The 21938-nt window shown below is 42.9% G+C and overlaps 3 protein-coding genes across 4 annotated transcripts in view; all 3 read left to right on the forward strand.

The window, feature by feature from the left end:
• Positions 1-3402: 3402 nt before the first annotated feature.
• Positions 3403-4968, forward strand: LOC120792381 (guanylyl cyclase-activating protein 2-like). Its single transcript, XM_040131540.1, has 4 exons — positions 3403-3600; positions 3697-3846; positions 4602-4710; positions 4841-4968. Exons 1-4 carry the CDS (start codon positions 3403-3405, stop codon positions 4966-4968), a joined length of 585 nt encoding a protein of 194 aa, XP_039987474.1.
• Positions 4969-11691: 6723 nt separating this feature from the next.
• Positions 11692-18777, forward strand: si:ch211-210p4.6 (malignant fibrous histiocytoma-amplified sequence 1). Its single transcript, XM_040147074.1, has 10 exons — positions 11692-11743; positions 12906-13770; positions 14253-14550; positions 14817-15003; positions 15094-15287; positions 15964-16463; positions 17500-17657; positions 17741-17915; positions 18390-18457; positions 18561-18777. The coding sequence occupies exons 1-10, from the start codon at positions 11728-11730 to the stop codon at positions 18584-18586; spliced, it is 2487 nt and encodes an 828-aa protein (XP_040003008.1). The 5' UTR covers positions 11692-11727; the 3' UTR covers positions 18587-18777.
• A 925-nt stretch (positions 18778-19702) lies between these two features.
• mapk8ip1b (mitogen-activated protein kinase 8 interacting protein 1b) overlaps positions 19703-21938 on the forward strand; it is a 57464-nt gene continuing 55228 nt past the window's right edge. The window contains exon 1 of one of the 2 annotated variants that reach the window (XM_040138018.1): positions 19703-20057. The gene's annotated coding sequence lies outside the window, so the exon portion shown is untranslated. Of the gene's footprint in view, positions 20058-21096; positions 21120-21938 lie in introns of those variants that run through there. The other variant, XM_040138026.1, reaches the window with a different exon arrangement.

Genomic DNA, 21938 nt, shown 5'->3' on the forward strand with positions numbered 1-21938 from the left:
GTATTATCTGAATTCCGATGAACCTACATCTACATATATAGTAATTGTATGTAGATGTAATCAGAGAGCAGACTAACTTTATGGATAAGTAATGTATAGTGCAACTCCCACTCTGCCAGCTAAAGAGGCTGAGGACCACCTCGCCTTTTCAAACTATGACAGAGCAGTGAGCGCAGAAATTGCTCAGCGTGACAAACAGAGTAGAGAAGCTTTCGGGTGGAGGGAGAGGCAGGCGGACACACATTATCACGATGATTAAGCATAGGCAGAACAGTATATTCAACCGGGGTCTTCTGACTAGCGGAAGAAAAACCTGATTGGACTCTGTACAGTTATCCGATTTTGATCTTCACTTGGCTTAATCGGGTGCTCCACATGGCTCTTAAAAATTCAACAATTTCAGTTTGAAGGCCTTGAATATGGACAATAGGCAGGATTCTCTTCCGTATTGATGAACACGTCGTGCCTTTATGTTTTATCGAAGAAAGATCTTAAATGTATCAAAAGCTGACTGTAGGTTTGCAATGGCCAGATTAAGAGCCACTTTGCATATAAAATGCTTTCACCAGAAGTGAATAAAACGGGAGAGGCACAGGTATACTGAATAACAAAGTAAATTATTTATAACAAAATTATCCAAAAAAAAGAAATAGCTGAGAGGACTCTGCAAATTCATTAGTGTAGGGAGTGGCAGAGTGAAAATGTGCCGCGGGGATCCTGTGCAGTAAGAACAAAGGAAAAGAAACGGAAACCACTGTGCAGAACCTTGTTGCGCGTGAGGAAATTTGGTCCTGGACCGACTGCCGCTCTGGCTTATATGCATGGGGCACGCCAGGGCTGATTACGTCTGCAGCCCTGGAAAACAGAGAGCACCAGCAGCGTGAACCAAGCAGAGGGGCCGTCACAATGTGAATATCAGAGACATGAGATATTCGGCACGGCATCACGAGAGATATTGTACATTTAATTACAGGTTGTTCACATACATGATACAGGCGTCATTCTAGTGGACCTCCCGCTGTGTGATAATCTCAGTAACCTCTAATCACCTCTCAGGGATTTCAGTGTGGATCCCACCGTTACAATACAGTGCTCACTAACCAATGAGACATCAGCACGAAAGGAATCCCAAATTATACATCTGGGAATAATAAACACACCGCAGATTTGTTTTTTTGTTTTTTTTGTCCCAGCTCATCCACAACGGTGCTCGTGGGTATGAAAGCAGTGGTTGAACTGCTTTCCAACGTGACACAGGCTGCAACACTTCAACACAGGAAAACGCCCGTACAGCATGCAAACAAGATACAGAAGATGTCTGGGAGAACCATTTAACACAACAGATTCACAGCGTTTTACCCTGAGCAGCTACTCCAGAGGCCTCCGGAGGCCTTGCTCAGGGCCGCTCTCGCTGCACCTTTGCAAAAATGCTCATTTGTGGGGATAGCTCCTTTTCATCTAAAAAGAAAACAATATAAATTACACAATGTTTTAACATCTCGGAGACATACCTCAGAAAAACAGAATTACTTCATAGTCTAGTACAGTAGCATACTGTTAGTATGAATTACACGTAGCTAAGTTACTGGACGCTAAATAGTTACTGTCGTCCATCTGTCAATAGGTTTGGATGCTGGACAATTTAGTTAAATTATGCAGCGACCAACAAGTAACCATCAGCTATTCTCAAAGCGTTTTTGGACACTCATGCTCAATTTGGACACACAGAGGGACGCTCTCCACCCGTACCCTCTGCAGGATTTGTCTGCCTAGCCTATCCGCAGAGCCCATGCAATCTAATTAAAAGAGATTGATATACCAATTCCAAATTAGCATGACCTAGAGCCTCTTAGTCTCTTAGCTTCTTTTTTTTTTTTTTTTTTCTGAACAGAAAAACAACACTGAGACTGATTAAGGCCAGCAGTAGACTTGGGCATCAGCCATTTGGCAGATAAATTCAGGGACCATGAAGCCAGATATCTGTATATCAGCTCTAAAATCAAGCCTAACTCACCCTCTTAAAAGTCAGCTCTTTTAAGGCTAAACTCTATCAGGGTATAAAAGGGTAGTTGTTGCTGTTGTTGTTGTTGTTGGATGAGTCAGGACAATTTCGTTGTTTTTGTTTTTATCCGCCTTGTATGAGAATCCTAACAACTGCTGCGGCAGCCTCGTCAAAACTCAGTTTGATGATCAGTAATAAACCAGAGTAAGCCTACAGCATAAACTGGCTGCTCTGGGAGGCCGTACCTCGGCACAGCGTTGCTTTGAGCTAAATGCTAATGTAAGCATGCTGATGTGCTCAAAGCGGGAACACTTGAATGCTGATGCTAAGCGGGCATAATGTTTACTGTGTTCACCGTCTTAGTTTAGCATGTTAATATTTGATAATTAGCACAAAACACAAGGCACAGCTGAGGATAATGGGAATGTTCTTAGTTATAGGCATTTGGTCATAAACCAAAGTACTGCATAAATCTAAATTCTAATCTAATGAGGGCTCTTGGAGATGAAGCTGAAGAATACCAAAGTTATTAGAATTCAACATCTGTGCACCATGAATGTCTGCATAAAACTGAATTGAAATGAGACTGAGATGGCCATGCCCCCCTCGAGAATTAGCACCCAGCTCTGCCCAGTATTTTAGCCTCTTTTGGTTTTCTAATCTGCAGACTCCGGTCTGCATCAACCCCGTTTTCTAGTAACAACAAGCAGCAGTTTTCAGATAAGAAGCTCTAACAAACCTACACTATCTGACCAAATCTAGCTAGCAGACATTCAAATTCAGCAACTAGCTGCTTAAGAAAGTGGTACATTTAGCAGCTAAAGAGCCAGATATTGGTGGGGACCACAACAGCTATTTTTTATCTAGTTTGGACTTATTTCAAATTTCCAAACTAACAATATATTTTAACACTTACTTACCTAATGTGTTAAAAGCGATGTCATTATGCTGGAAGCGAGTAACATTTATCTTGACACACATGATTCCCTCACTGTCCAAACTGGGCTCACCTAGTCTCACAAATGTAGACTGCCTCCCTTAATTTCCTTAATATTCATTCCGTATCTAGTGCTTTTTAATCAGCTGTGGCAATATGCCATATTCCACTATTTAATGTGCATATTGGAGTAACGCCTGCCACTCTCACAGGTTTGGGCTTGACCCACATTTAGCTGCAAACCTAATTAACTCAGAGAGAGGAAACCCCAACAACGTAATGCCACGGTAATCCCAAGGCCACACGAATCACTTGTGTCACACGCAAACCGGAGCTTTGCGATTCCACATGGTTATAAAAAACACCTATGAGCACGAGATGTCCATTTCAAGTCCGGCCACTCCATCGCGAAGGTTATACCTAAGGGCTGCAGGACTACATACTGTCGAATTACAAGCCAACCATGGGGCAGACACAGCAGACGGACAACAGTGAGGAGATTGATGTCAAAGCGCTTCAGGATATGTATAAAAGGTTTGTCGTGGAGTGCCCGAGCGGACTACTTTTTCTGCATGAGTTCAAGCGTTTCTTTGGTGTGGACCCAACAGGGGAAGCGTCTGCCTACGCAGAAAACATGTTTCGAGCCTTTGACACGAACGGGGTGAGAGAGTAACAGCCTTTGCAGCGTGGCTTACTGTGCGTCTTTAGCGCAATGTGAAAGTATGACCCAGTTGATCTCGTTCAACCTATTTTTCAGGACAATACAATTGATTTCCTTGAGTTTGTGGCAGCACTGAATCTTGTCTTCCGGGGAGACCTGGAGCATAAACTGCGCTGGTCATTCAAGGTGTACGACAAAGACAACAATGGCTACGTGGACAGGGACGAACTACGGTCAATAATTGATGTAAGTCTACCTAAAAGTCAACTAAAACAAAATATATCGGGGGTGTTGGATTCAGTTAAAACACTAGGCTTGAAAAAGGGAGATTCCCTAACAGTAAATTGCCCTTTTTATAGAATGGCAGTTAGTTTCAAGTCCAAACTCAAGTCCACAACATCTTAATTTATATTTACTGTCACCCTCTAAAATGACAGCAGCTCAGTTTATGATATTAGCGGAGCAAATTGGTGAGAGCCTGAATACAAAAAAAGATAGAGATATGAGATATGAGATATAGACAGCATATTATAAAATGTGCGCCAGGAACGAGGAAGCTATATTCATTCTACCAATACTGGGTTACTATTGTGTATTTTAACCGCTAACATATGACTCTTCAACTTTTCGCTGATTTAATTATTTTTCATTTGAAGCAAAACACAATGGAAAGCCAGAAATTTGCAAAACTGGCTTTGCGTTGTTAATACGTCATTTGCGGTCAAATTGAACAAGACAAGATCAAACGAACTCTATATAATAATATAGTAATAAATGAGTGCTGCAGATGGTGAAATGGCTGAAAGAGATCAATAGATGTAGAGCCAAAGTGAACATGATGCTGCAGTAAAAATGCTCAGTTGTCCAACTTTATCACTGCTCTAAATAAATTCCAATATTGATCTCTCATTGAGTGTATCGTGCATCATCACTAAGTGCAGCAGCTTATGCTAAATGCGGTTGAGAACAACGTTTCCCTTTCTTTTTTTTTTTCCCTCTAGAGCATCTATCGGTTAAAGAGAGGCGAAATGACAGACGCGAGCGATTCACAGCTCACGGTAGATGAGGCTGTGGATCGACTGCTGCGGGCCGTCGACAGTGATGGAGATGGTAAGCATTTAGTCGCATGTCACACTCATAATGCACTGAAAGCACTTAGGAAGTAACAACACACAGATCAAATATTTTGTTGTGTCAGCAGACAATACTAATCCTGCTTCGACCCCCCCCCCTCCCACAGGTCATATTACCTTGGAAGAGTTCATCAGAGGCGCTCGGCAGGACCCCTGGGTGCTCAACATGTTGAAGTTGGACATGAACCCTGCTGGATGGGTGCTGGAGCGGAGGAGAAGGAGTGCACACTTCTGAAACGTCAAAGATCGTAGGCCTTTCCCCGTGTGGACAAAGGGACAAAACAATCCGACCAGCCACGACATTAAAACTGGTAACTGGTTTTAATGTCGGATTTAACGTCGCGACTGATCGGTGCATATCTACAAAATACATTAAACACACATCTTACAAAACAAGGAGTCGTTTTAGATACGTTGTCAGCCTATACCGTTTCATACTCACAGACTGTGAAAGAGGCTTTTCATGACAGGCTTCATCGTTTGGCTTTTAGTAAAGGAACAGTAGCACCTAAAATATCCACAAGGACCCTAACAAACAGTATGAACACAGAGAAAAATGTGTAATTACTACTCCGTCCTTTGTACACATTACTCTCTCTTTTCACAGTTAGCGTTAAGCACAAGTTTGTTATCTTTAAATACTATTGAAGCAATAAATTCCTGTAATTTTAAACAAGTGCATATGCATTGCTCGCTGACCCAAGTCACAGCCTTATTATCTTATAAAGTGTCAACATGTAAATAGTGAATGATTATAATGTCTGCTTTTCTGTTGTGTGTGTGTTTTTTTTTTTCACTGCTTTTCATTTTTCTCTAAGCAAACTATAACATTACCAGGATAACTGTATATTCTTATTGTGAATATTGAATTAAAGCCCATACTATAATGCAATTTCGTTTTACCTGACTACTTCACTGATGTTAAAGGCAGGTTTTAACATCTATGAATTCAAGTTAAAAAAAACCTGTTTTTGTCATGTCCTGTTTCACAGCAGTAATAATGTGTTCTAACATCTGTATTTGAAGTGTTTTACATCATGTCCCTACCCAGAACTACGTGAAGGACAGACCCGATCGACTGAACCACCATCAGCCTACTCTCAATCAGTGATATCAGCTCCCTTTTCCCAGTCAGTCACACCCATAAACCCCTGGGATTTCCCGGAGTTATTCTAGCTTTACAGGTTTACCTGTACGGGTTTGCTTGTTTACCCGAGCGTCACCAGGTCAGTTATACAGTAGATTATCTAGCAAGGCTCACTGACTCCATCTAAAGGCAAACTGCAGTCCCGCCATCAAGTCACACCTAGAGTCACAGTCGAAGATGAAAAAAGTGGTCAATACTTTACAATACAGTCGGTGATTTGTAGCATAATTTTCTTGTGTGAATCAGGAACTAATAAAATACTTATAAAGGGTTGACACCCCTCCCATTTTTACTCAGTAAACAAAGTAAGAACAAATCCGTCGTATATAAACATAATTTCTAGGAGATAGGGTTGCAACTACTCATTATATAGGCGCTCTTCACATAAGACACTTTGACATATTGCAATAGGAAAAGCATAGGTTCAAAGAGGCTGGATTATTGCAACTCATCCTTATCAGGCTGTCCCAAGAAATCTTGAACTAATGTCCAGCTGATCCAGAATGCTGCTCCAGCGTGAGTACTGGCAGGAACTAGGAGAAGAGATCTTATTTCTCCTGTCTTAGCTTCTCTGCAAAATAGAACTTAAAATCCTCCTCCTCACCTACAAAGCCCTTAATGGTCAGGCACCATCATGTCTTGAGGAGCTCCTGGTAGAACACTGTGCCCCCAGAACGCAGGCTTTATTGTGGTTCCTAGAGTCTCCAAAAGTAGAACGGGAGGCAGAGCCTTCAGTTATCAGGCTCCTCTATGGGGAACCATCTTGCAGTTTTGGTCCGGGAGGCAGACACCCTCTCCACGTTTATGAGCAGGCTTAAAACCTTCCTCTTTGATGAAGCTTATAGTCAGGGCCGGCTCAGGCTTGGCTTGAACCACCCCCTAGTTATGCTGCTATGGGCCTAGACTGCCGGGGGACTTCCCATGATGCACCGAGCTCCAAGCAAACCACCTACTGCCCCCCCATGATCCTGCTCAACACCCACTGCTTCAATTGTTATGATTATCATCTATTATTATATTTAGTTTTATTATTATTATTAGTCCCATTATTATTATACATATTTATGTGGTACCTGTACTGCATGTTCACTTTCCTCCCTCCTGCCCCCCGCCCTGTCTCAGTCTCTCTCTCTCTCTCTCTCTCTCTCTCTCTCTTTCTCTTTCTCTTTCTCTCTCAACCCAGCCGTTTGAGGCTGACGGCCGCCCACCATGAGCCGGGTTCTGTTAAAAGGGAGTTTTTCCTTGCCGCTGTCACCAAGTGCTTTGCTCACGGGGGAATGTTGGGTCTCTGTAAATAATATGATAAAGAGTACGGTCTAGACCTGCTCTATTTCAAAAGTGCCCTGAGTTTAACGCCTGTTATGATTTGGCGCTATTTAAATCAAATTGAATTGAATTGAAGTGGTGAAAGTAATAATGGATGAACTCCATTTGGCTGAAATCAACCGAGCGCAAAGACCCACACAAACAGAGACGTTAAGCACTAAAAAATTACTGAGCATCTGACAAAGTTGAGGAAAGATATTTCAGGGTTGTTTAAGATGTACAGGTGAATTAAATCAATAGCCATTAGACTAATAACCTCACAACCCAAACGGCTACAGTTTGCCTGCACAGATTTAATTTATACTCTATGTACAGTACACCCACACACGGGAGGAGAACCTCTAGTCAATATCATGAGCTATCATTTCAGTAAGTAATAGTATAAAGTGTACCAGTGACCCTGCGTCACTGAAGGTTCAAGATGGGATCAAGAATCGCGATTAAAGCTTTAAACTCAGTTTGCTGAAGCCTCGGGCTAAAAACAAGCCTCTTGGGTGGGGTCAAGAATCTCTTGAATCAGTTATTACACTTGACCCCCGAGCTTTCAAAGGGACCTTGACCATTAGCCATGAAGCGGACACTGAACTATTCATTGCAGGTAGACTGGCAGTCCTCAGGATATTACACTACTAAAGCACCTGTATTTATTTCTCCTACAAAATAAAAAATTCAAAATCAGCAAATACAGACACAGAAGGAAGAATTGGAGTTGAACAGCATCCGGGACCTCTACCGGTCATTGCCCCAAGTGGATCTTTGTACCTGCACGAGTTCAAGAGGCTGTTTGCAGAATGGTACACCCAAATCCCACTCTATGCACAGCATCTTCCGAGCACTTCACATGAATCAGGTGAGTTACAAAGCTGACTTTGAAGTAGAATGTCCTTCAAATGAAAGTTAAAGCAATATGCGCGACAATAATTTGATATCTGATTTTTGTTCCTGAAAAAATATCATATCTGTCTGCAAAAATCCCCTCCCATAATCTAACCGAGCATACGTTTCATGTTGGGGGTGCGATTATAATGTTTCCCTGTTTTCGGGACCACACAATGGATTGTATAGAATATGTGGCCGCACCTCGTCTAGTTCTGCGTGGAAAACGTAAAGATAAGCTGCGGTGGTCTTTCAAGGTGTTTGACGGTGACGACAACAGTTGTCTCGACAGACATGCTCTACAGAAGACTGTAAAGGTAGGAAGTACTGACTTCATGAAATCTCATCAAAGCAACTGTTTGCTTGGAGGTATAGCTTCAGTAATCGTGTTTTTCGAAAGACATTTTTTATATTTTTATATTCATTTTATAAATGGTACAGTATATTGTTGAATATCAAATCCAGAAGTAATATTATTTTCTATTGTCCATTAATGTTTTTAATGTAGGCACTAGATGAAAAATTGAGGGATTACCAGAGTGACAACAATTGATCTTCTACAATTTTGTTTCTTGTCCGAAACAAAATTAATCTCTTAATCTCTTCAGTACTTGTTGAGATCGGGCTGGTCCAAAGTGGTGGACCAACTGACGAACCATCAGAAGGACATTGCCATCCCTAGAACCATGCCACTGGACAAAAATTTCACAGTTTCTCAACAGCATTATCAGTATTAGATGATAAACAGTCTAATTCCTGGATTTGTCTTTCAGATAACCTCCAAAAATAAAGAGAGGCTCCGTGTCTGATGAAACAGGAACAGGAAGCCTCACTGCGGAGCAGGTGTGTCATCGTATCTTTCAAGAGGTTGACGTGATGAGTGAGGGTAAGTTGCACACTCAACACCAAAACATCCTCACAAAAGCAAGTCCCTCAAAAATAGGTTCTCACAATGTGTAGCCATAGATAATTCAGTCAACGATATCCTGTCTGTGCTGCAGGTCGGATTACACTCGACTCCCGTTTGTAATGCAAACTTTCATTTCAAAGTCTGTTAAGTCTTTAGGACTAAGCCCAGGTAACCCCGATGACATCACCAGGGTCATTTTCCTGGACTTGACAAAGCTCCTCCAGAACCCCAGAAGAAATCAAACAACTGATTTCACAGGCTGAGTATTACTCCCTGACCAGTCAGCCCGATTTGTACAAGTGATGCAGTGCCCCTTCAAATTGTCGACAGACCAAGCTTGCGATGTCAACATAAAGTATGCGTAAGTAATAAACTGCATAAATCATGGTTATGTTTGTCTCTGTGCAATATTCCAACTTTGCTGGATGAGATGAGCTGTCTCTCTTTATGTTTATGCTGCATACCATCACAAAACATGCACAACATTCCTAAATGCCGTAATTAAAATTGGCCTCTCTCAGCATGACTGTGTGATCCATACCGAACAGTGACTTGACTGGTTATCGGTCTTAAAATTGTTTAAATTTACATCTGAATTGGTGCTTGCATTGAATGACGGCGCAAACACAGCGTCCTCTACAATAGCATGTGTATAATGCCATTGATTAATGTGATACAGCCTTAAAAGTGACTTACTCAAGTCCCTTACCCTCATTTTCATAGTAAGTAATGTAATGCAGTTCTACATTGATTGTGCTATTTTACATTTAATAAAAAATGACGGTACACACTTCTTGTCATCCCTTAAAAAGTAATACAAGTTACCATTCAGTTAAAATGACCCCACTGCTTTAGTCAGCAGGAACACACAATTCTAAGGAAGCGGCAACACCTTGGGGGTAAGGTACTATTTCAACAGAAACTCGGGTATACAACTACTGCTCAGGAATTTCTCATGTTAAGAGTAGTTTCGACCATTAACATAATATTACAAGAAATAAAGTTTCCTTTGAAAAATATTACGTGACATCTTTTCCCAGAATAATCATTTACTCATCAGTCTCACTTACAGTAACTGTCACCCATTCAGCTCCTTTTAGCGCGTATCACATGCATAAACATGTAGCGACAACAATCACTGGAAGCAGATAAACAGTTTTATTTTCTTTGCCATCAGCAGCTCTGCCTATAAGAAAAAAAAAAAGAAAAAAAAGCTTGAGGGTGAGTTGAAATTGTGCCGTTTCATTCCACTCAAGCTTTGCTTTTCGAAGGGGAATAGAGGTGAAAGCCCCGTGACCGCACCTTTCGCCCTGATAATGCCATGACAACGGGCCACGTCGCAGTCTGGATGCACCGAAAACGACTGTGCAGCGGGTCAAACCAGGACTGGTCTGTCACTCCCCACCTGGCCTTGCTGCTCAGCACAGGTGAGGAACAGTCCACTCTCTCTGCTCAAAACACGAAAGCCTGGCCCGGGCGGCGCATGCACGTTTACCACAACAGACCGCACCAGCACACACTCACCCTAGTTAGGAGCCGGGAGAAGCGACCAAAGTGCGCACCAACCTCCCATTGCCCACAACACAGGCAGGGGCTTTGGGGGGCACTCTCCCTATCGCCAGGCATCTGACGTGATAGTCGGAGCGCACAGAGGCCACGGAAAGGAGCTGATTGTAGATTAAGAATAGCCATATTGTCCTGTAAGAAAAGGTTGAATAGGCTCATACTAGAGCAAATTTCAATGTGCTCAATTGATTATTCCAAATAATTAGGCGGGGTGCGTGCGTGGCCTATGGGCGTGTTTTTAGCACTTTAGCACCACATTTATTTTACTCTAAGACACACATTTTGTAAACTGGTCTAAACAGGTAGCACAGGGAACGTGCCTGAGTGCAGTGACGTTGAGATCTGTGGTGTGTGTGTGTGTGTGTGTGTGTGTAGCACTCAGAACTTTGGCTCCATCTGGTGGCAGTATCGAGAACGACACCGTTGGCAGGGGAGAGTTTGCAGTTGCAGGTTTAAACGCAACGCAGTCACCAGGTGAACACAATCTAGATCCTTATCTCCTGAGTCCTTCTATCACTACTTGCACAACCCATATATTTAACATCCCTTTTCCCTGATGTCACACGGGCTTTTGTTATGTCTGGCTATATTCTCTGTACGTATATAGTATGAGCTTTCTTTTGTCTGCTTATGTTTGTTGTGTGTACGGTGTTTGTCATTTTCTCATGTCTGGCTCCATGTGCTTTTCTTTCTCCCTGCTGAACTCTCCTGCAAAAGAGATATTGATCTTGATTACATGCAACATGCACAATGCCAGAGCCTCGGAACTAGCGCACTTACGTGGGATGCATCCGTTATTAATGTCATCAGTTACACCTGCGCATTTCCTGCCGTGCCAGTTCGCCCCAACCCGCATGACCCCTGCTGGTGCAGACCCCTTGACCTTTTTTGCTGGGAGACAACAGTGCTGACCTTTTGAGCGGCCGGGCTGCCATACAAAATTTCATTCCTGTGCATTTTTTTATACTGTACTTTCCCATTGTTCACTCTGTAAAGTGCCTTTAGAATGGAAAGTAATCCGACTTTGCGTATCCCACTTCCCTATCTCTGTGGTGGGAGCTGGTGGTTTGTGTGAATCATGAAGTAACTAGTTGAGCAAGCAGCCCCCGTCTGTTCCACCCTCAGCACACTTCCTGAGGATCTCACCCAGCAAGAAAACTGCTCCGCAAATGGCCACTATAAATGGTAAGCGATCTAACACGCACTTTGAATACTTTCAGGGGTCTGCGATCTATGTTGGGAATGGGGACATATCTGTCCGTGGTACAGGAATATTAGCTCAGATACCAAAACAAACACCGTCAGTGTTTTTGCAAATGAGAGGCCATATGATGATGCATTAGCACTGATCGTGCTTGTCAGCTGACGTCCCAACCAAATATCTCTCTGCCATACAACATTTAATATTCTATTTTAATTTGCAAAGATGAGATTATTTCCCCTCAAGACTGTGCTTTCACTGAACAGGCGTCGAAGCCGTACGTGGTTTTACTGTCGAGCTATGAATCACTTGCTTCCTGCTGTTCAATTCAAAAGGTCTGTAGTCACTAACCATATAGTTCATGAATGCTTCTCTCTAAGCTAAGCGGTTGCACCACCGGTCATAACACCATGATGTTGCTTTGCTGATTCTTCAGTTCAGTAGTGAGTTCAGTCTGTTGCTGGTTTCTGGAACTGTTACGGTTAGGACGCGGTGTTATAGCTTCATTAGTACACTGCACTTACACATCAGTCAGTATGCAGTGTGCTTTATCCTGTTTTTGATCAGATTTTGGATATGGCGAGAATCCCGGTTGATCTCATCCCCCTACATCATTATAACATTCTCCAGGTTTCTGATCTTTCTCTGTTTTCTCTTTCTCTTGTTTCCTCAACACTCTTTTTTTGTACCAACCTCAGAGATATTTGTTTAGCAGCCAGGGCTAATGCGATTCCTACCGTAGATACGCATGGTGCAGGTTTTGATGTATAATTCAGGACTTGACCCGTTCGTATCACCATCGCAACACTAGACAGATGTATTGTACCCGACCTGGCCGTATTATGCTTTAATTATTCTACTGACAGTAACCGTATCGACATTCTTTCCTTTATTCTGGGATATGAATGCCAGTGTAAAGGTCCACCTTTCTTTCCAAGGTAACAGGTTTACTGAGTTATTTGGATAACTTTTGATAACTTTGCTCAGAAACACTCTCCGACCCCTTAAACCTGGAGCATGGACTGATGTAGAAATAGCTGTGCCGTGTTTTACTTTGTGAGGTTCTCCAGACAACTCGGTAAACCTGCCTACTGAAGCGGAGCCCATATCTTAAACATACTGTAAATCTACTCATTCACAACGCAGCAAACAGTTGGGAGGAATGGGATCTGTCAGGACAGAAACTGAGGTCCCTTCCTCAGGATCTCTTAACACATGCTAGAAGTGTGGATTTGCAGAGGAACAAACTGAAACGGGTCATCGGCATCTCCAGATTCCCCCACCTGACGGAGCTTAATCTCTCCAGGAACAAGATAATGGAGTTTTCTCAGGAAATGCGCTTCTTGAACAAACTGGAGATACTCTACATGGACCACAACAACATCAGATCCATTCCAGAGGGAATCTTCCCCCATTTAAGAATGTTAAAGTTTGTAAAACTCAGCACCAATCGCCTGGCCAAGCTTCCTTCAGATATAAACCAGTGCACCAGTATCACTTACCTGGACCTTTCCAGGAACCGCCTGCAAAACATCCAACCGCTAATTGGTCTCCCAAAACTGAAGGAGCTTTTGGTTGAGAGGAACCAACTGACCGAGCTCCCATTCCAGCTCTTCCAGAATAGTACCTGTGAGCTGACCAGATGCAAGGCCACAGGCAACCCACTGAGGTGCCCACCAGAGGAGGTCTGCGCTGGCGGGGTCTTGGACATCCAGAGCTACTTCTGTCAAATGGAGGAGGACCCGAACACATACAGTGCCTTGACAGTCAAGACCATGTTCCTGGGCTCCTCCATGGCGGGGAAGTCCACACTCTGCCGCAGCCTGAGAGAAGGGAAGCCTGTGACGGTGTCAGTGAAGGACCGGACTGAGGGAATCGAGATCAGCCAACTGTACACCCAGGAGGTCCGTTTCCTTTTCTGGGACTTTGCAGGGCAGGAGGAGTACTACCTGACACACCACGTCTTCATCACACCACGAGCCCTCGTCATCCTTGCTATTGATTTAGCCAGGTGAGCAAGTGTAATGATTTTGATAAATCATGTTTTAAGACAGTGGTTCCCAATCTTTTTGGCTTTTGATTCTGTAATGCTAGGATCAGACTACATCATATTCATGTCTTCCCAGATGGTTACTGTGTCAAATTACATTACCCAGGTGCCTAAATTCCTGCCGTGACTTGGCAGAGAGACATGTCAAACACATGCTGAACCCTGACCCATCATTACTCAGCTTCTTGACATGCAAAGCTCATTGGGTGACAGTGGCAACCGAAGAATGTCAACAAACATGGTGTCCAAAGCATCAAGGAACATGTTTTTATTCTGATGTTAGCATTCCAGCACCACAGTGCCTGAGTACAGCCTCAGAGAGATGCTTGCATGGATATAGGCTGTTATTCACTAACTTATTAACTAACGTGCACACTGGTTTGTCTTTTTAGGATTTTGAACTTAGCCCATGAAAAAATGATCTGATCTTGAATTTCAATCAGTTACAGCATCGTAGACCCAAAGTCTTTCAAAGACCAGCTGTGGTTCTGGATAAACAACATACAGTTGCGCGTGCCGGACTCAGTGGTCCTGCTGGTGGGAACACACTGCGACCAGTGCAGAGACCAGGAGGAGGTGATGGAGAAGAAGATAGACATCGAGGAGAAGGTCAAAACCATGTTAGAAAACAGAAAGATAGTTTTGAAACACCGTAAGAAAAATCTGGAAGAAAGTATAGACCCCTCTCTCTTTGCAGACCAAGTGGATGAGCTGGATTGCCTTTTGGAATACAATTTGAAGGTAATATGTTACTTTCTTTCTTCATCAGGCTTCCCTCTAAATTTGTTTTTGGATATTGTTTATGCCCATGTGTATTGATACATTAATTTTATTTAAAGTTTCCCTTGTAAATAAATGCACATACATTTTTCTATTTTAATCTTTTAAATAATTCATTTTTTTTTAAAAAAGCATTATGAACCCCCCTAAATTGTGCTACTGTCTAAATGAAGTTTTCTTTCCTTGCCTACACAGCCTTTCACAGAAGCTCTTAACCTTCCTTTCAGGTTCTGGATCTTTTGACTCTTGACTGCACAAGGTCTGAGGATATTGCAAAACTCAGAAGTCATATTTTGATCTGTCTTCAATCAGAAAGTGTGTTTCTGTGTTCTGGGAGTATCTTACCGAAAAGCTATGAAGAAGTGGAGCAAGTCATTCATACACTTGTTGCTCTAGAACAAATTCCCCAACATGGTAAGTAACTCCGAGTACCGCTTACTTTTAAAGAAAATTCTTGTGTTGGTTTTACATCTTGGTTAAAATGTTCTCGGTTTCCTATTTCAGGTATCATCCTACTTGAAGAGCTGAGTGATTTAATTCTAAACCATGCTAAACTGAGCAGAGAGACTCTCCAGTCACTCTTACGATTCCTCTTGCGATATCTGCACCGGATTGGGGTGATCTTGTGGTACGAAGACATCGATGTACTGAGTGACAGAGTGTTTATCCAGCCTTCGTTCCTCATCTCAGTGTTCAAGGTCAGCGGTTGCTTTTATTTCCTTTAGAGAAAATATAGCCATATGATTACAGATCCTACATCTACACCAGGACTTCTAAATTACACTTTATTTTTTTGAAAATACAAAAGAACAAATTCAAGCCAGCTTCCTTGAAAATACATGAAGCTCTCTGGGACATATAATTATCAGTGTTTTCTTCACAGCTGTTTTTCCCTGCTCATTGGAAATTTTTAAACATTACCACAATATTTTATTTTTGAAAAATTTTCAGTGAATTTGTGAAAATAAGTATGAGAAATACAGAATCAAGGAATGCATCTACACCCATTATCTTCATCATGATGTAAGTGTATCTGGCCTTTTTCTGTCTTTGGCTGATTTGTCCGTCGTGGGGCTTATATGTGGAGCAGGACTGAAGTTCCCATTCATCACAGCTGAGATTCCTGGTCGCGGTACTTCTAGCTTAATTTGTGCGTTCCAACGGGCACCACTGGCCATGCTGGCGGGTGGGAAGCCAGTTGGGGATCATGCCCTTGTTGTTGCACTAGTTGGTGACAGCATTGTGTCATGGAGGTAGCACATGTCTGTCTGCAGCCCTCCACATGGCCAACAGTGGAGTGAGCAGTTACCCATGTATGTTTATTTGATTCACTAACCGTTGTGTCACTCTCCCTGCCTCTTTCTCTAAATACAGAGCATTGTGAGACATGACCTGGTGCAGTGTCTGGAGGGGGTCTCCAGAGACCTTCTCATGCAGGAGGGGGCTCTGGTGAAACAAAAGTTCACCTGGGTGGATGACCTGAGGTGCAGAGGGACCCTACAAAATGTAGCTTTGCGCATCTTGGTCCGCAAAGAGTTAGAGAAGCTGGTCGTGGACGATGACGACTTGATCAGAGAGGTGGTGGGAACCAAGCGGGAGGAGGGCATAATATTCACCCTACTGCAGTATTTTGAGGTCTGCCTCCCCACTCTTGTTGGCAGCCACCACAACCCCCAAGCACCAGAGTTCATCTCTGGTGTGAAGCAGTGGGAGTCGGCCAGGCAGGCCAAAAGAGATCCGGATGGAGCCTGTCTCTTCCCCATGTACCTGAAGGACGACCTCATAGTGTGCCACAAGTGGGGTGAGGACAAGCAAGACGACATCAATGTTCACGTCTACTTCCTTCCTGAGATTCCTCACAGCTTCTACCACAGGTAGCATTGCTTGGGACACGTTTCGTCATTTGACATTTACTGTATCACACTTAATGATTACATTTATGGCTGAAATCCATAATCATTAGCATATCGTTACTATACCCATCAGTATGGTGGCATTTGATTTAAAAAAAATGGCACCATGAATACCACATTTCATGAATAATATATGTTCACGTTATGAGGTTGGTCAATGCCATTTTCACAGTGTAAATCAACTTAACAAATGTGACACTGCATGGTCTTTAATCAGTGCTGTAGTTTCAACATAGAGAAAGTTACAAAGAATATTATATCTATATATATATATATTAATCTCTTACAGGGACTGTGTTGGAAGGTGTTTTAGCTTTAATGTGCTTGACTTAGCCTGTGTGTCGATAATGTGTTTTTTTTTTCGTGTGTTGTTATTATCAGGTATCGTAACAAGGACACATTAATTTTAGACTACGAGTCTACTGTGTGTACACAAAACAAATGACAGTAATCAATGACAGACAGCAAGTGTGGGTGTTTGCTGACATTCAGTGTTTCTCATCAAAATGCAATTTGCGGCTCTATCAGAAATGCTGAAATTAGCGAGGATCGAGTTTTTTGGTTCCTTTAACACCGGGTACCTGCCGACACAGAGCCCGGTCCCATACTTATATGTACTTCAATGTTGCTGCCTGATCCAAATACTGAAGGTCCTGGTTTGAAAATATTTAGTTTATAGGCTTAAATTATTGCTATGAATGCAGCTCCCGAAACTGACCTGTGTTATCAGCTAGGAAGATGATGTCTCACTCCGTCGGATGCATTGGACCTACAGAAACAATGGTCCGTTCACAGTTGTACCGCGGTGTTACAAAGTGGAGGCTCCTCCCTCACTTGTTCTGCAGCTACCAGGCTACCCCTCCACACTCTCAACTAAGGCCTCACAGCTAAAGTTTACTTCGCCGCTTTAACTGTTGTATCGAAAAATACAATTTCAATAAGCTTCTGATCCTTCTGACACCAATAAATGTCAGTATCCACTGTGTGTAACCATCAGAGGGATCATCAAGATGTGCTCCCTGTACACGACCTACTGGCTGGGGAGAGAGCGGAGTCTCTTCTGCTCTGGGAACAGGCTGGTTCTGGTGAGACAAAGGAATAAGGATGAAGATCCTTTCATTGAGATACGCTGCAGGAGACCTGAGAAGAATGAGGGTAAAATTCTCCGATCGCCCTTTCATAATGAGACCAAATGCCCTGCAGAGCCACAGCACAGACAGCGGTTTTTCTCTCCTCAGAGTTTAGGCCCCTGTGGGATCTGGTCCTGGCGGTGATGTCCAAGCTGCTTGTGCTGTCCAGACAGTGGCCGGGACTGACTCAGCAGGTGCACACACCCTGTCCGGAGCGAGGCTGTCCACACTTCTTTACCTGGAGGGACTGGCAGGAGCTCAGCAACACTAACTTGTACAACCTGTAAGTGTTGCATCAGTTAGCACCAGACTCATTTTGTCTTCTACTTGGTCTTTGGTTGACATTGCTCTCTAATTTCTATCGTCATACATTGTTTTTTTTTGTTTTTTTTCAAAAATTCTTTCTAAAGGGGATACATATTAAAATGCTGAAAATATATCTGTACAGGGAATATGGAGGTCTCTGAAAAACATTCATGTACGATAAACTTTTAATGAAAACTGTCCAATTCATGCCCACCTGCCATCAATGTTAATTACTTTCTGTAGGCTCCAACCCCCACTAAGATCACAGCGTTGTCTCTGTTGAGAAATACGAATGTGATTCTACTGAGGCCTCAATGCAAACAGTTGCGAACAGGTAGCATTTATGACCGTAGATCGACTTGTGTCTCAAGCAAAGACGACATACTGCCACTTTTCATACGCTGGCTTTTTTTGTCCCTTTTTTTTTTTGTCTTTTTTTTTTTTTTAACAGCGTGAAGGAAGAGAAATTAGTTTGCCAGGGAGGCCACACACGGCGGACGGAGCTGATTTTTCCAAAGGGTAAATAAATGTCTGTGTGAATATGTTAAGGGGGAAAAATACAAAAAAGGGTGTTTGCTTTGAGTTTTGTTTCTAATTAACCCACAATGTGTTTTCACTTTAGATCCCGCTTTGCAGGGAAGGAGTTAGATGAAAATAACCTGAGCAGTGAGAGACACAGCACCACGAAGGCCGCCGAATCCCAATGTTCACCCTTCAACCGCCGAGATGTCACGCAGCAACAGAAGTTTAAAAGCGGTTTCTTTAAATGAAAACTGAAGTTTTATAAGGGCCTGTATATTGCGATTGCTGTGAAAACAAATAAATGTGATTAGAGTTTACACGGCGGCGTGATTGTTTTCTCGTTATGGTGTCACAGAGAGTGCTGCTTGTGTTTGATTGCACCAGTAATATGATCATCACAAAAGAAAAGAGCACTGTGACCAGGAATTCAAAAAACATCCTGGAATGCCACTTTTTCGCTTTCACTGTATCGGCTCAACAAATCACATGTATCCCTTTTCCTTTTCTGTCTTTTGCGTTGCCTTCAAGCGCTGTCAAAAATGTCCCAATTGGGACCTGACTCCGCATCGACTCATTTTACTGATGGAGAATCAGTCAAATGAGCGGGATGTCTGATTTTTTTCCAAAATGTGTGCTTCTGTTTCTCCTCCGTTACTCCTCGTCACCGTACCTCACCGGGGACGGACTGTGTGACCCAAGTGAGAGAAATGAGGGGAGAGCTGCGGGGACTGGGATGCGTAAGGGGAACTGGGACCAGTGAATGGACAGGTCGGGACAAACCAAACGGACAGACAAATGCCTTCCCTCAGCCGAGGGAGGCACTGACAGTGTCAGCACTGCGCTGCGGTGTTCGAGTTTCAGTGATTTCGGCTACCGCCACAAATCCAGGTTGACTGTTCACGTGTCGCTGTGTTTATATGGACATATAAGAAGTCTTTGCTGGTATGTGATGCTTTGATATTGCCTTTTTAATTACTGGAGCATTTCTTTGACAGGAGCCTATGAGAAAGAATGAAAGACAGAAAGAAAGAAAGAGGAGAGACAGCGTGGGGGGAGAACAGGAAAAAGAGAAGAAAGACCAACAGGATGTAGACTGGTGGGGAAAAAAATGAGAAATGAAGAAAAAAATTCTGCTCTTAAAATGTCTGTGTCATCAAATCTCAGACTTCCTGTAAACACAATATGCAGCGTTTCTGTGTCAAGTATCGCCCTCTGCTGGTGTCTCTCTGTCTGCCGCGACACCTTAACGGTCTCGGGTTCCCGCCGAGGGACGGGGGACACCGTCTCCAGTGTGGGGGTTTTTTCCGTTTGTCTCACAGCGGCAAAAGACGAATCCAGGAGCCGTCACCCTCGACGCCCCCGCCGGCGTGTAGCTCTCCGTGACAAAATGACACCGGCCAGGCAGATTTGACAAAGCGACATACTGGGCCGGAGGATTCCGACGGGTCCGGTCTGACGCTGGCCGCCGACACACACCTGGCCGCCGTCCGCACGTCTGTTGTCCGGGTCTGCGTTTCTCATCCAGCCCCGAGCCCTCTCCTCTCTGTGGGAGCTCCGGGTGCCTTCGCGGTCGCCTCGTAAACTCCAACTTTTGCAGGTAGTCGCAATTTAGCTTTGAGTCAGAAGAAATGACCCCCCCCGTAAAAAAAAAAACAAAAAAACAAAGTTTTCATAGAGGAGGGTGCTTTATTCTGCAAACTGACATTCTCTCCAAATGTTAGCTGATCGTGAACTAAGAAAAACAGCCGTGTTTTAGGCTTCGCGACGATGCGTTTTTCAAAGGTCTTTTTTAGTAGACGTTTTGTTAAGAAGCATTTAATCCTTCGGTTTTATTTAAATTTAAAAGTGTGACAGTTAAAACAGACAGATACAGACAGTTTTATAAAGGTACAGCTAGGATGACATGTCTCTTCTCGATTGAGGAGTTTTGTCTAATATGCAAAGGATGGCAGACCAAGAAAACCCACTCCCGTTTTTTTCAGTCTATCTTTACCTCCAAAAATGTGAACTAAAACGTCACTAAGTAGGAAAAAAAAAAAAAACCAAAACAAAACATCAATGTCATTGTTATTTGACATCCAGGGCCATCACTTCTCATTTATTCTCTTCTCTTTTATTTTCACAACTTTAGTCTTCGTTTTACAGTCTTGGGTATTGTTCCTATTGGTACTAACATTTCTGACAGCACTTCAGCAATCGCTGAAATGAGTCGATGGGTCGATGTAGCCTGCCGGGGTTGGAAACACACCCCACGTTTAAACTTTCACGGTGAGATGAGGGTTTTTTTTGGCCAAAAATGACTTTGAAGAAAAAAAAAAAAAAAATCGCTACTAAAGCCACTCAGGAGGCTCAAAGGTTTTGTTAAAATGGATTAAACAGTGACAAAGCGTAACTGACACCAAAAGGTTACTACTTAAAATGCATCTAGAAAAAACTACAGGAGTGGTAGGATAATGACGATGAAAACATGAACATTAAATTCATAAAATCGGTGCTAGGCTCCGCACAAGGACTCTTAATTAGGCTGAAAAACGGGTAAGGTATGGTTACCTACACCCGAGAGTTCCACTCTGGCACTTACAAAGACAGCCTGGCCCTATGCGCGGGTCTTTTTTTTTTTTTACCAGACCAGGAAGTGCTACAATGGGTAAGAACAATGGTAAATTACAGAAAAAAAAAAAAAAAAAAAAAGAAATGTTTTTCTGTAACTTGCAAACAGTTCTTATTTGGTGGTTGCAAATATAGTTCAAGGGATTGTTCAGTGTTAAAATGTCAAGACTTTAATCAGCTGAGTCTTTAAACTTCACACATACAAGTTAAGACACAACTGAAACATTGAATTCGAACTGCCTGTTATAAATGCCTGTCACATTTTGAAGAGCTACGCGTCCTGGTGCAGATTAAACAATCGTTTTAATTAACGGCAAACATTGGGTTTTGCCTCCAGAAAAGGTCACAACTTTTCTGATTATCTCACAAACTCGTGTTCTTTGACCTGACAGCAGACTCTAATGTCACTACATCCCTGCTGGCGAGTGAAACGTTGTCATAACCATTAGGAGTGATGGAAAATCCTACCAAAGATTAAAGTTGGAAGATGAGTTGTTAGAGAGAGAGAGAGCCAAAAAAAGAAATGCCAACAACCGTGGACCAGGCAGTGGGCACACAGGACTTATTTTAAGCCGTAATTCAAATACCTTACGCCTGGAAGAGATTAATATGAAATGATACACTAGACAGGAAGAGTGTTTCCGTTTGATGCAGCCTTTAAAAACACTGTATTTTGTGTGGGTTAACACTTCACCCAGTTTAGCATCATAGCCAACCTCATGCTGTACAGCAGAACCTTGTTCAAACCCACATCTTCTCCTTTTTTTTTTCTTTTTTTAATGGGAGATTTCCGAGGTTTCCAAAGATGATGCGTCGCTGAAATCTGGGGGGAAACGTGCATAAAATGATGCACAAGGCATCTGGAAGG

The sequence above is a fragment of the Xiphias gladius genome, chromosome 1 (genome assembly GCF_016859285.1).
Source record: "Xiphias gladius isolate SHS-SW01 ecotype Sanya breed wild chromosome 1, ASM1685928v1, whole genome shotgun sequence".
NCBI lineage: Eukaryota > Metazoa > Chordata > Actinopteri > Istiophoriformes > Xiphiidae > Xiphias > Xiphias gladius.

Coding starts and splice junctions, on each gene's coding strand:
- LOC120792381 (XM_040131540.1), top strand. CDS start 3,403: ATGGGGCAGACACAGCAGACGGACAACAGTGAGGAGATTGATGTCAAA. Junction 3,847..4,601: donor AACTACGGTCAATAATTGAT/GTAAGTCTACCT, acceptor TTTTCCCTCTAG/AGCATCTATCGGTTAAAGAG. Junction 4,711..4,840: donor CGTCGACAGTGATGGAGATG/GTAAGCATTTAG, acceptor CCCCTCCCACAG/GTCATATTACCTTGGAAGAG.
- si:ch211-210p4.6 (XM_040147074.1), top strand. Junction 15,004..15,093: donor AGAACAAATTCCCCAACATG/GTAAGTAACTCC, acceptor TTCCTATTTCAG/GTATCATCCTACTTGAAGAG. Junction 15,288..15,963: donor TCCTCATCTCAGTGTTCAAG/GTCAGCGGTTGC, acceptor CTCTAAATACAG/AGCATTGTGAGACATGACCT.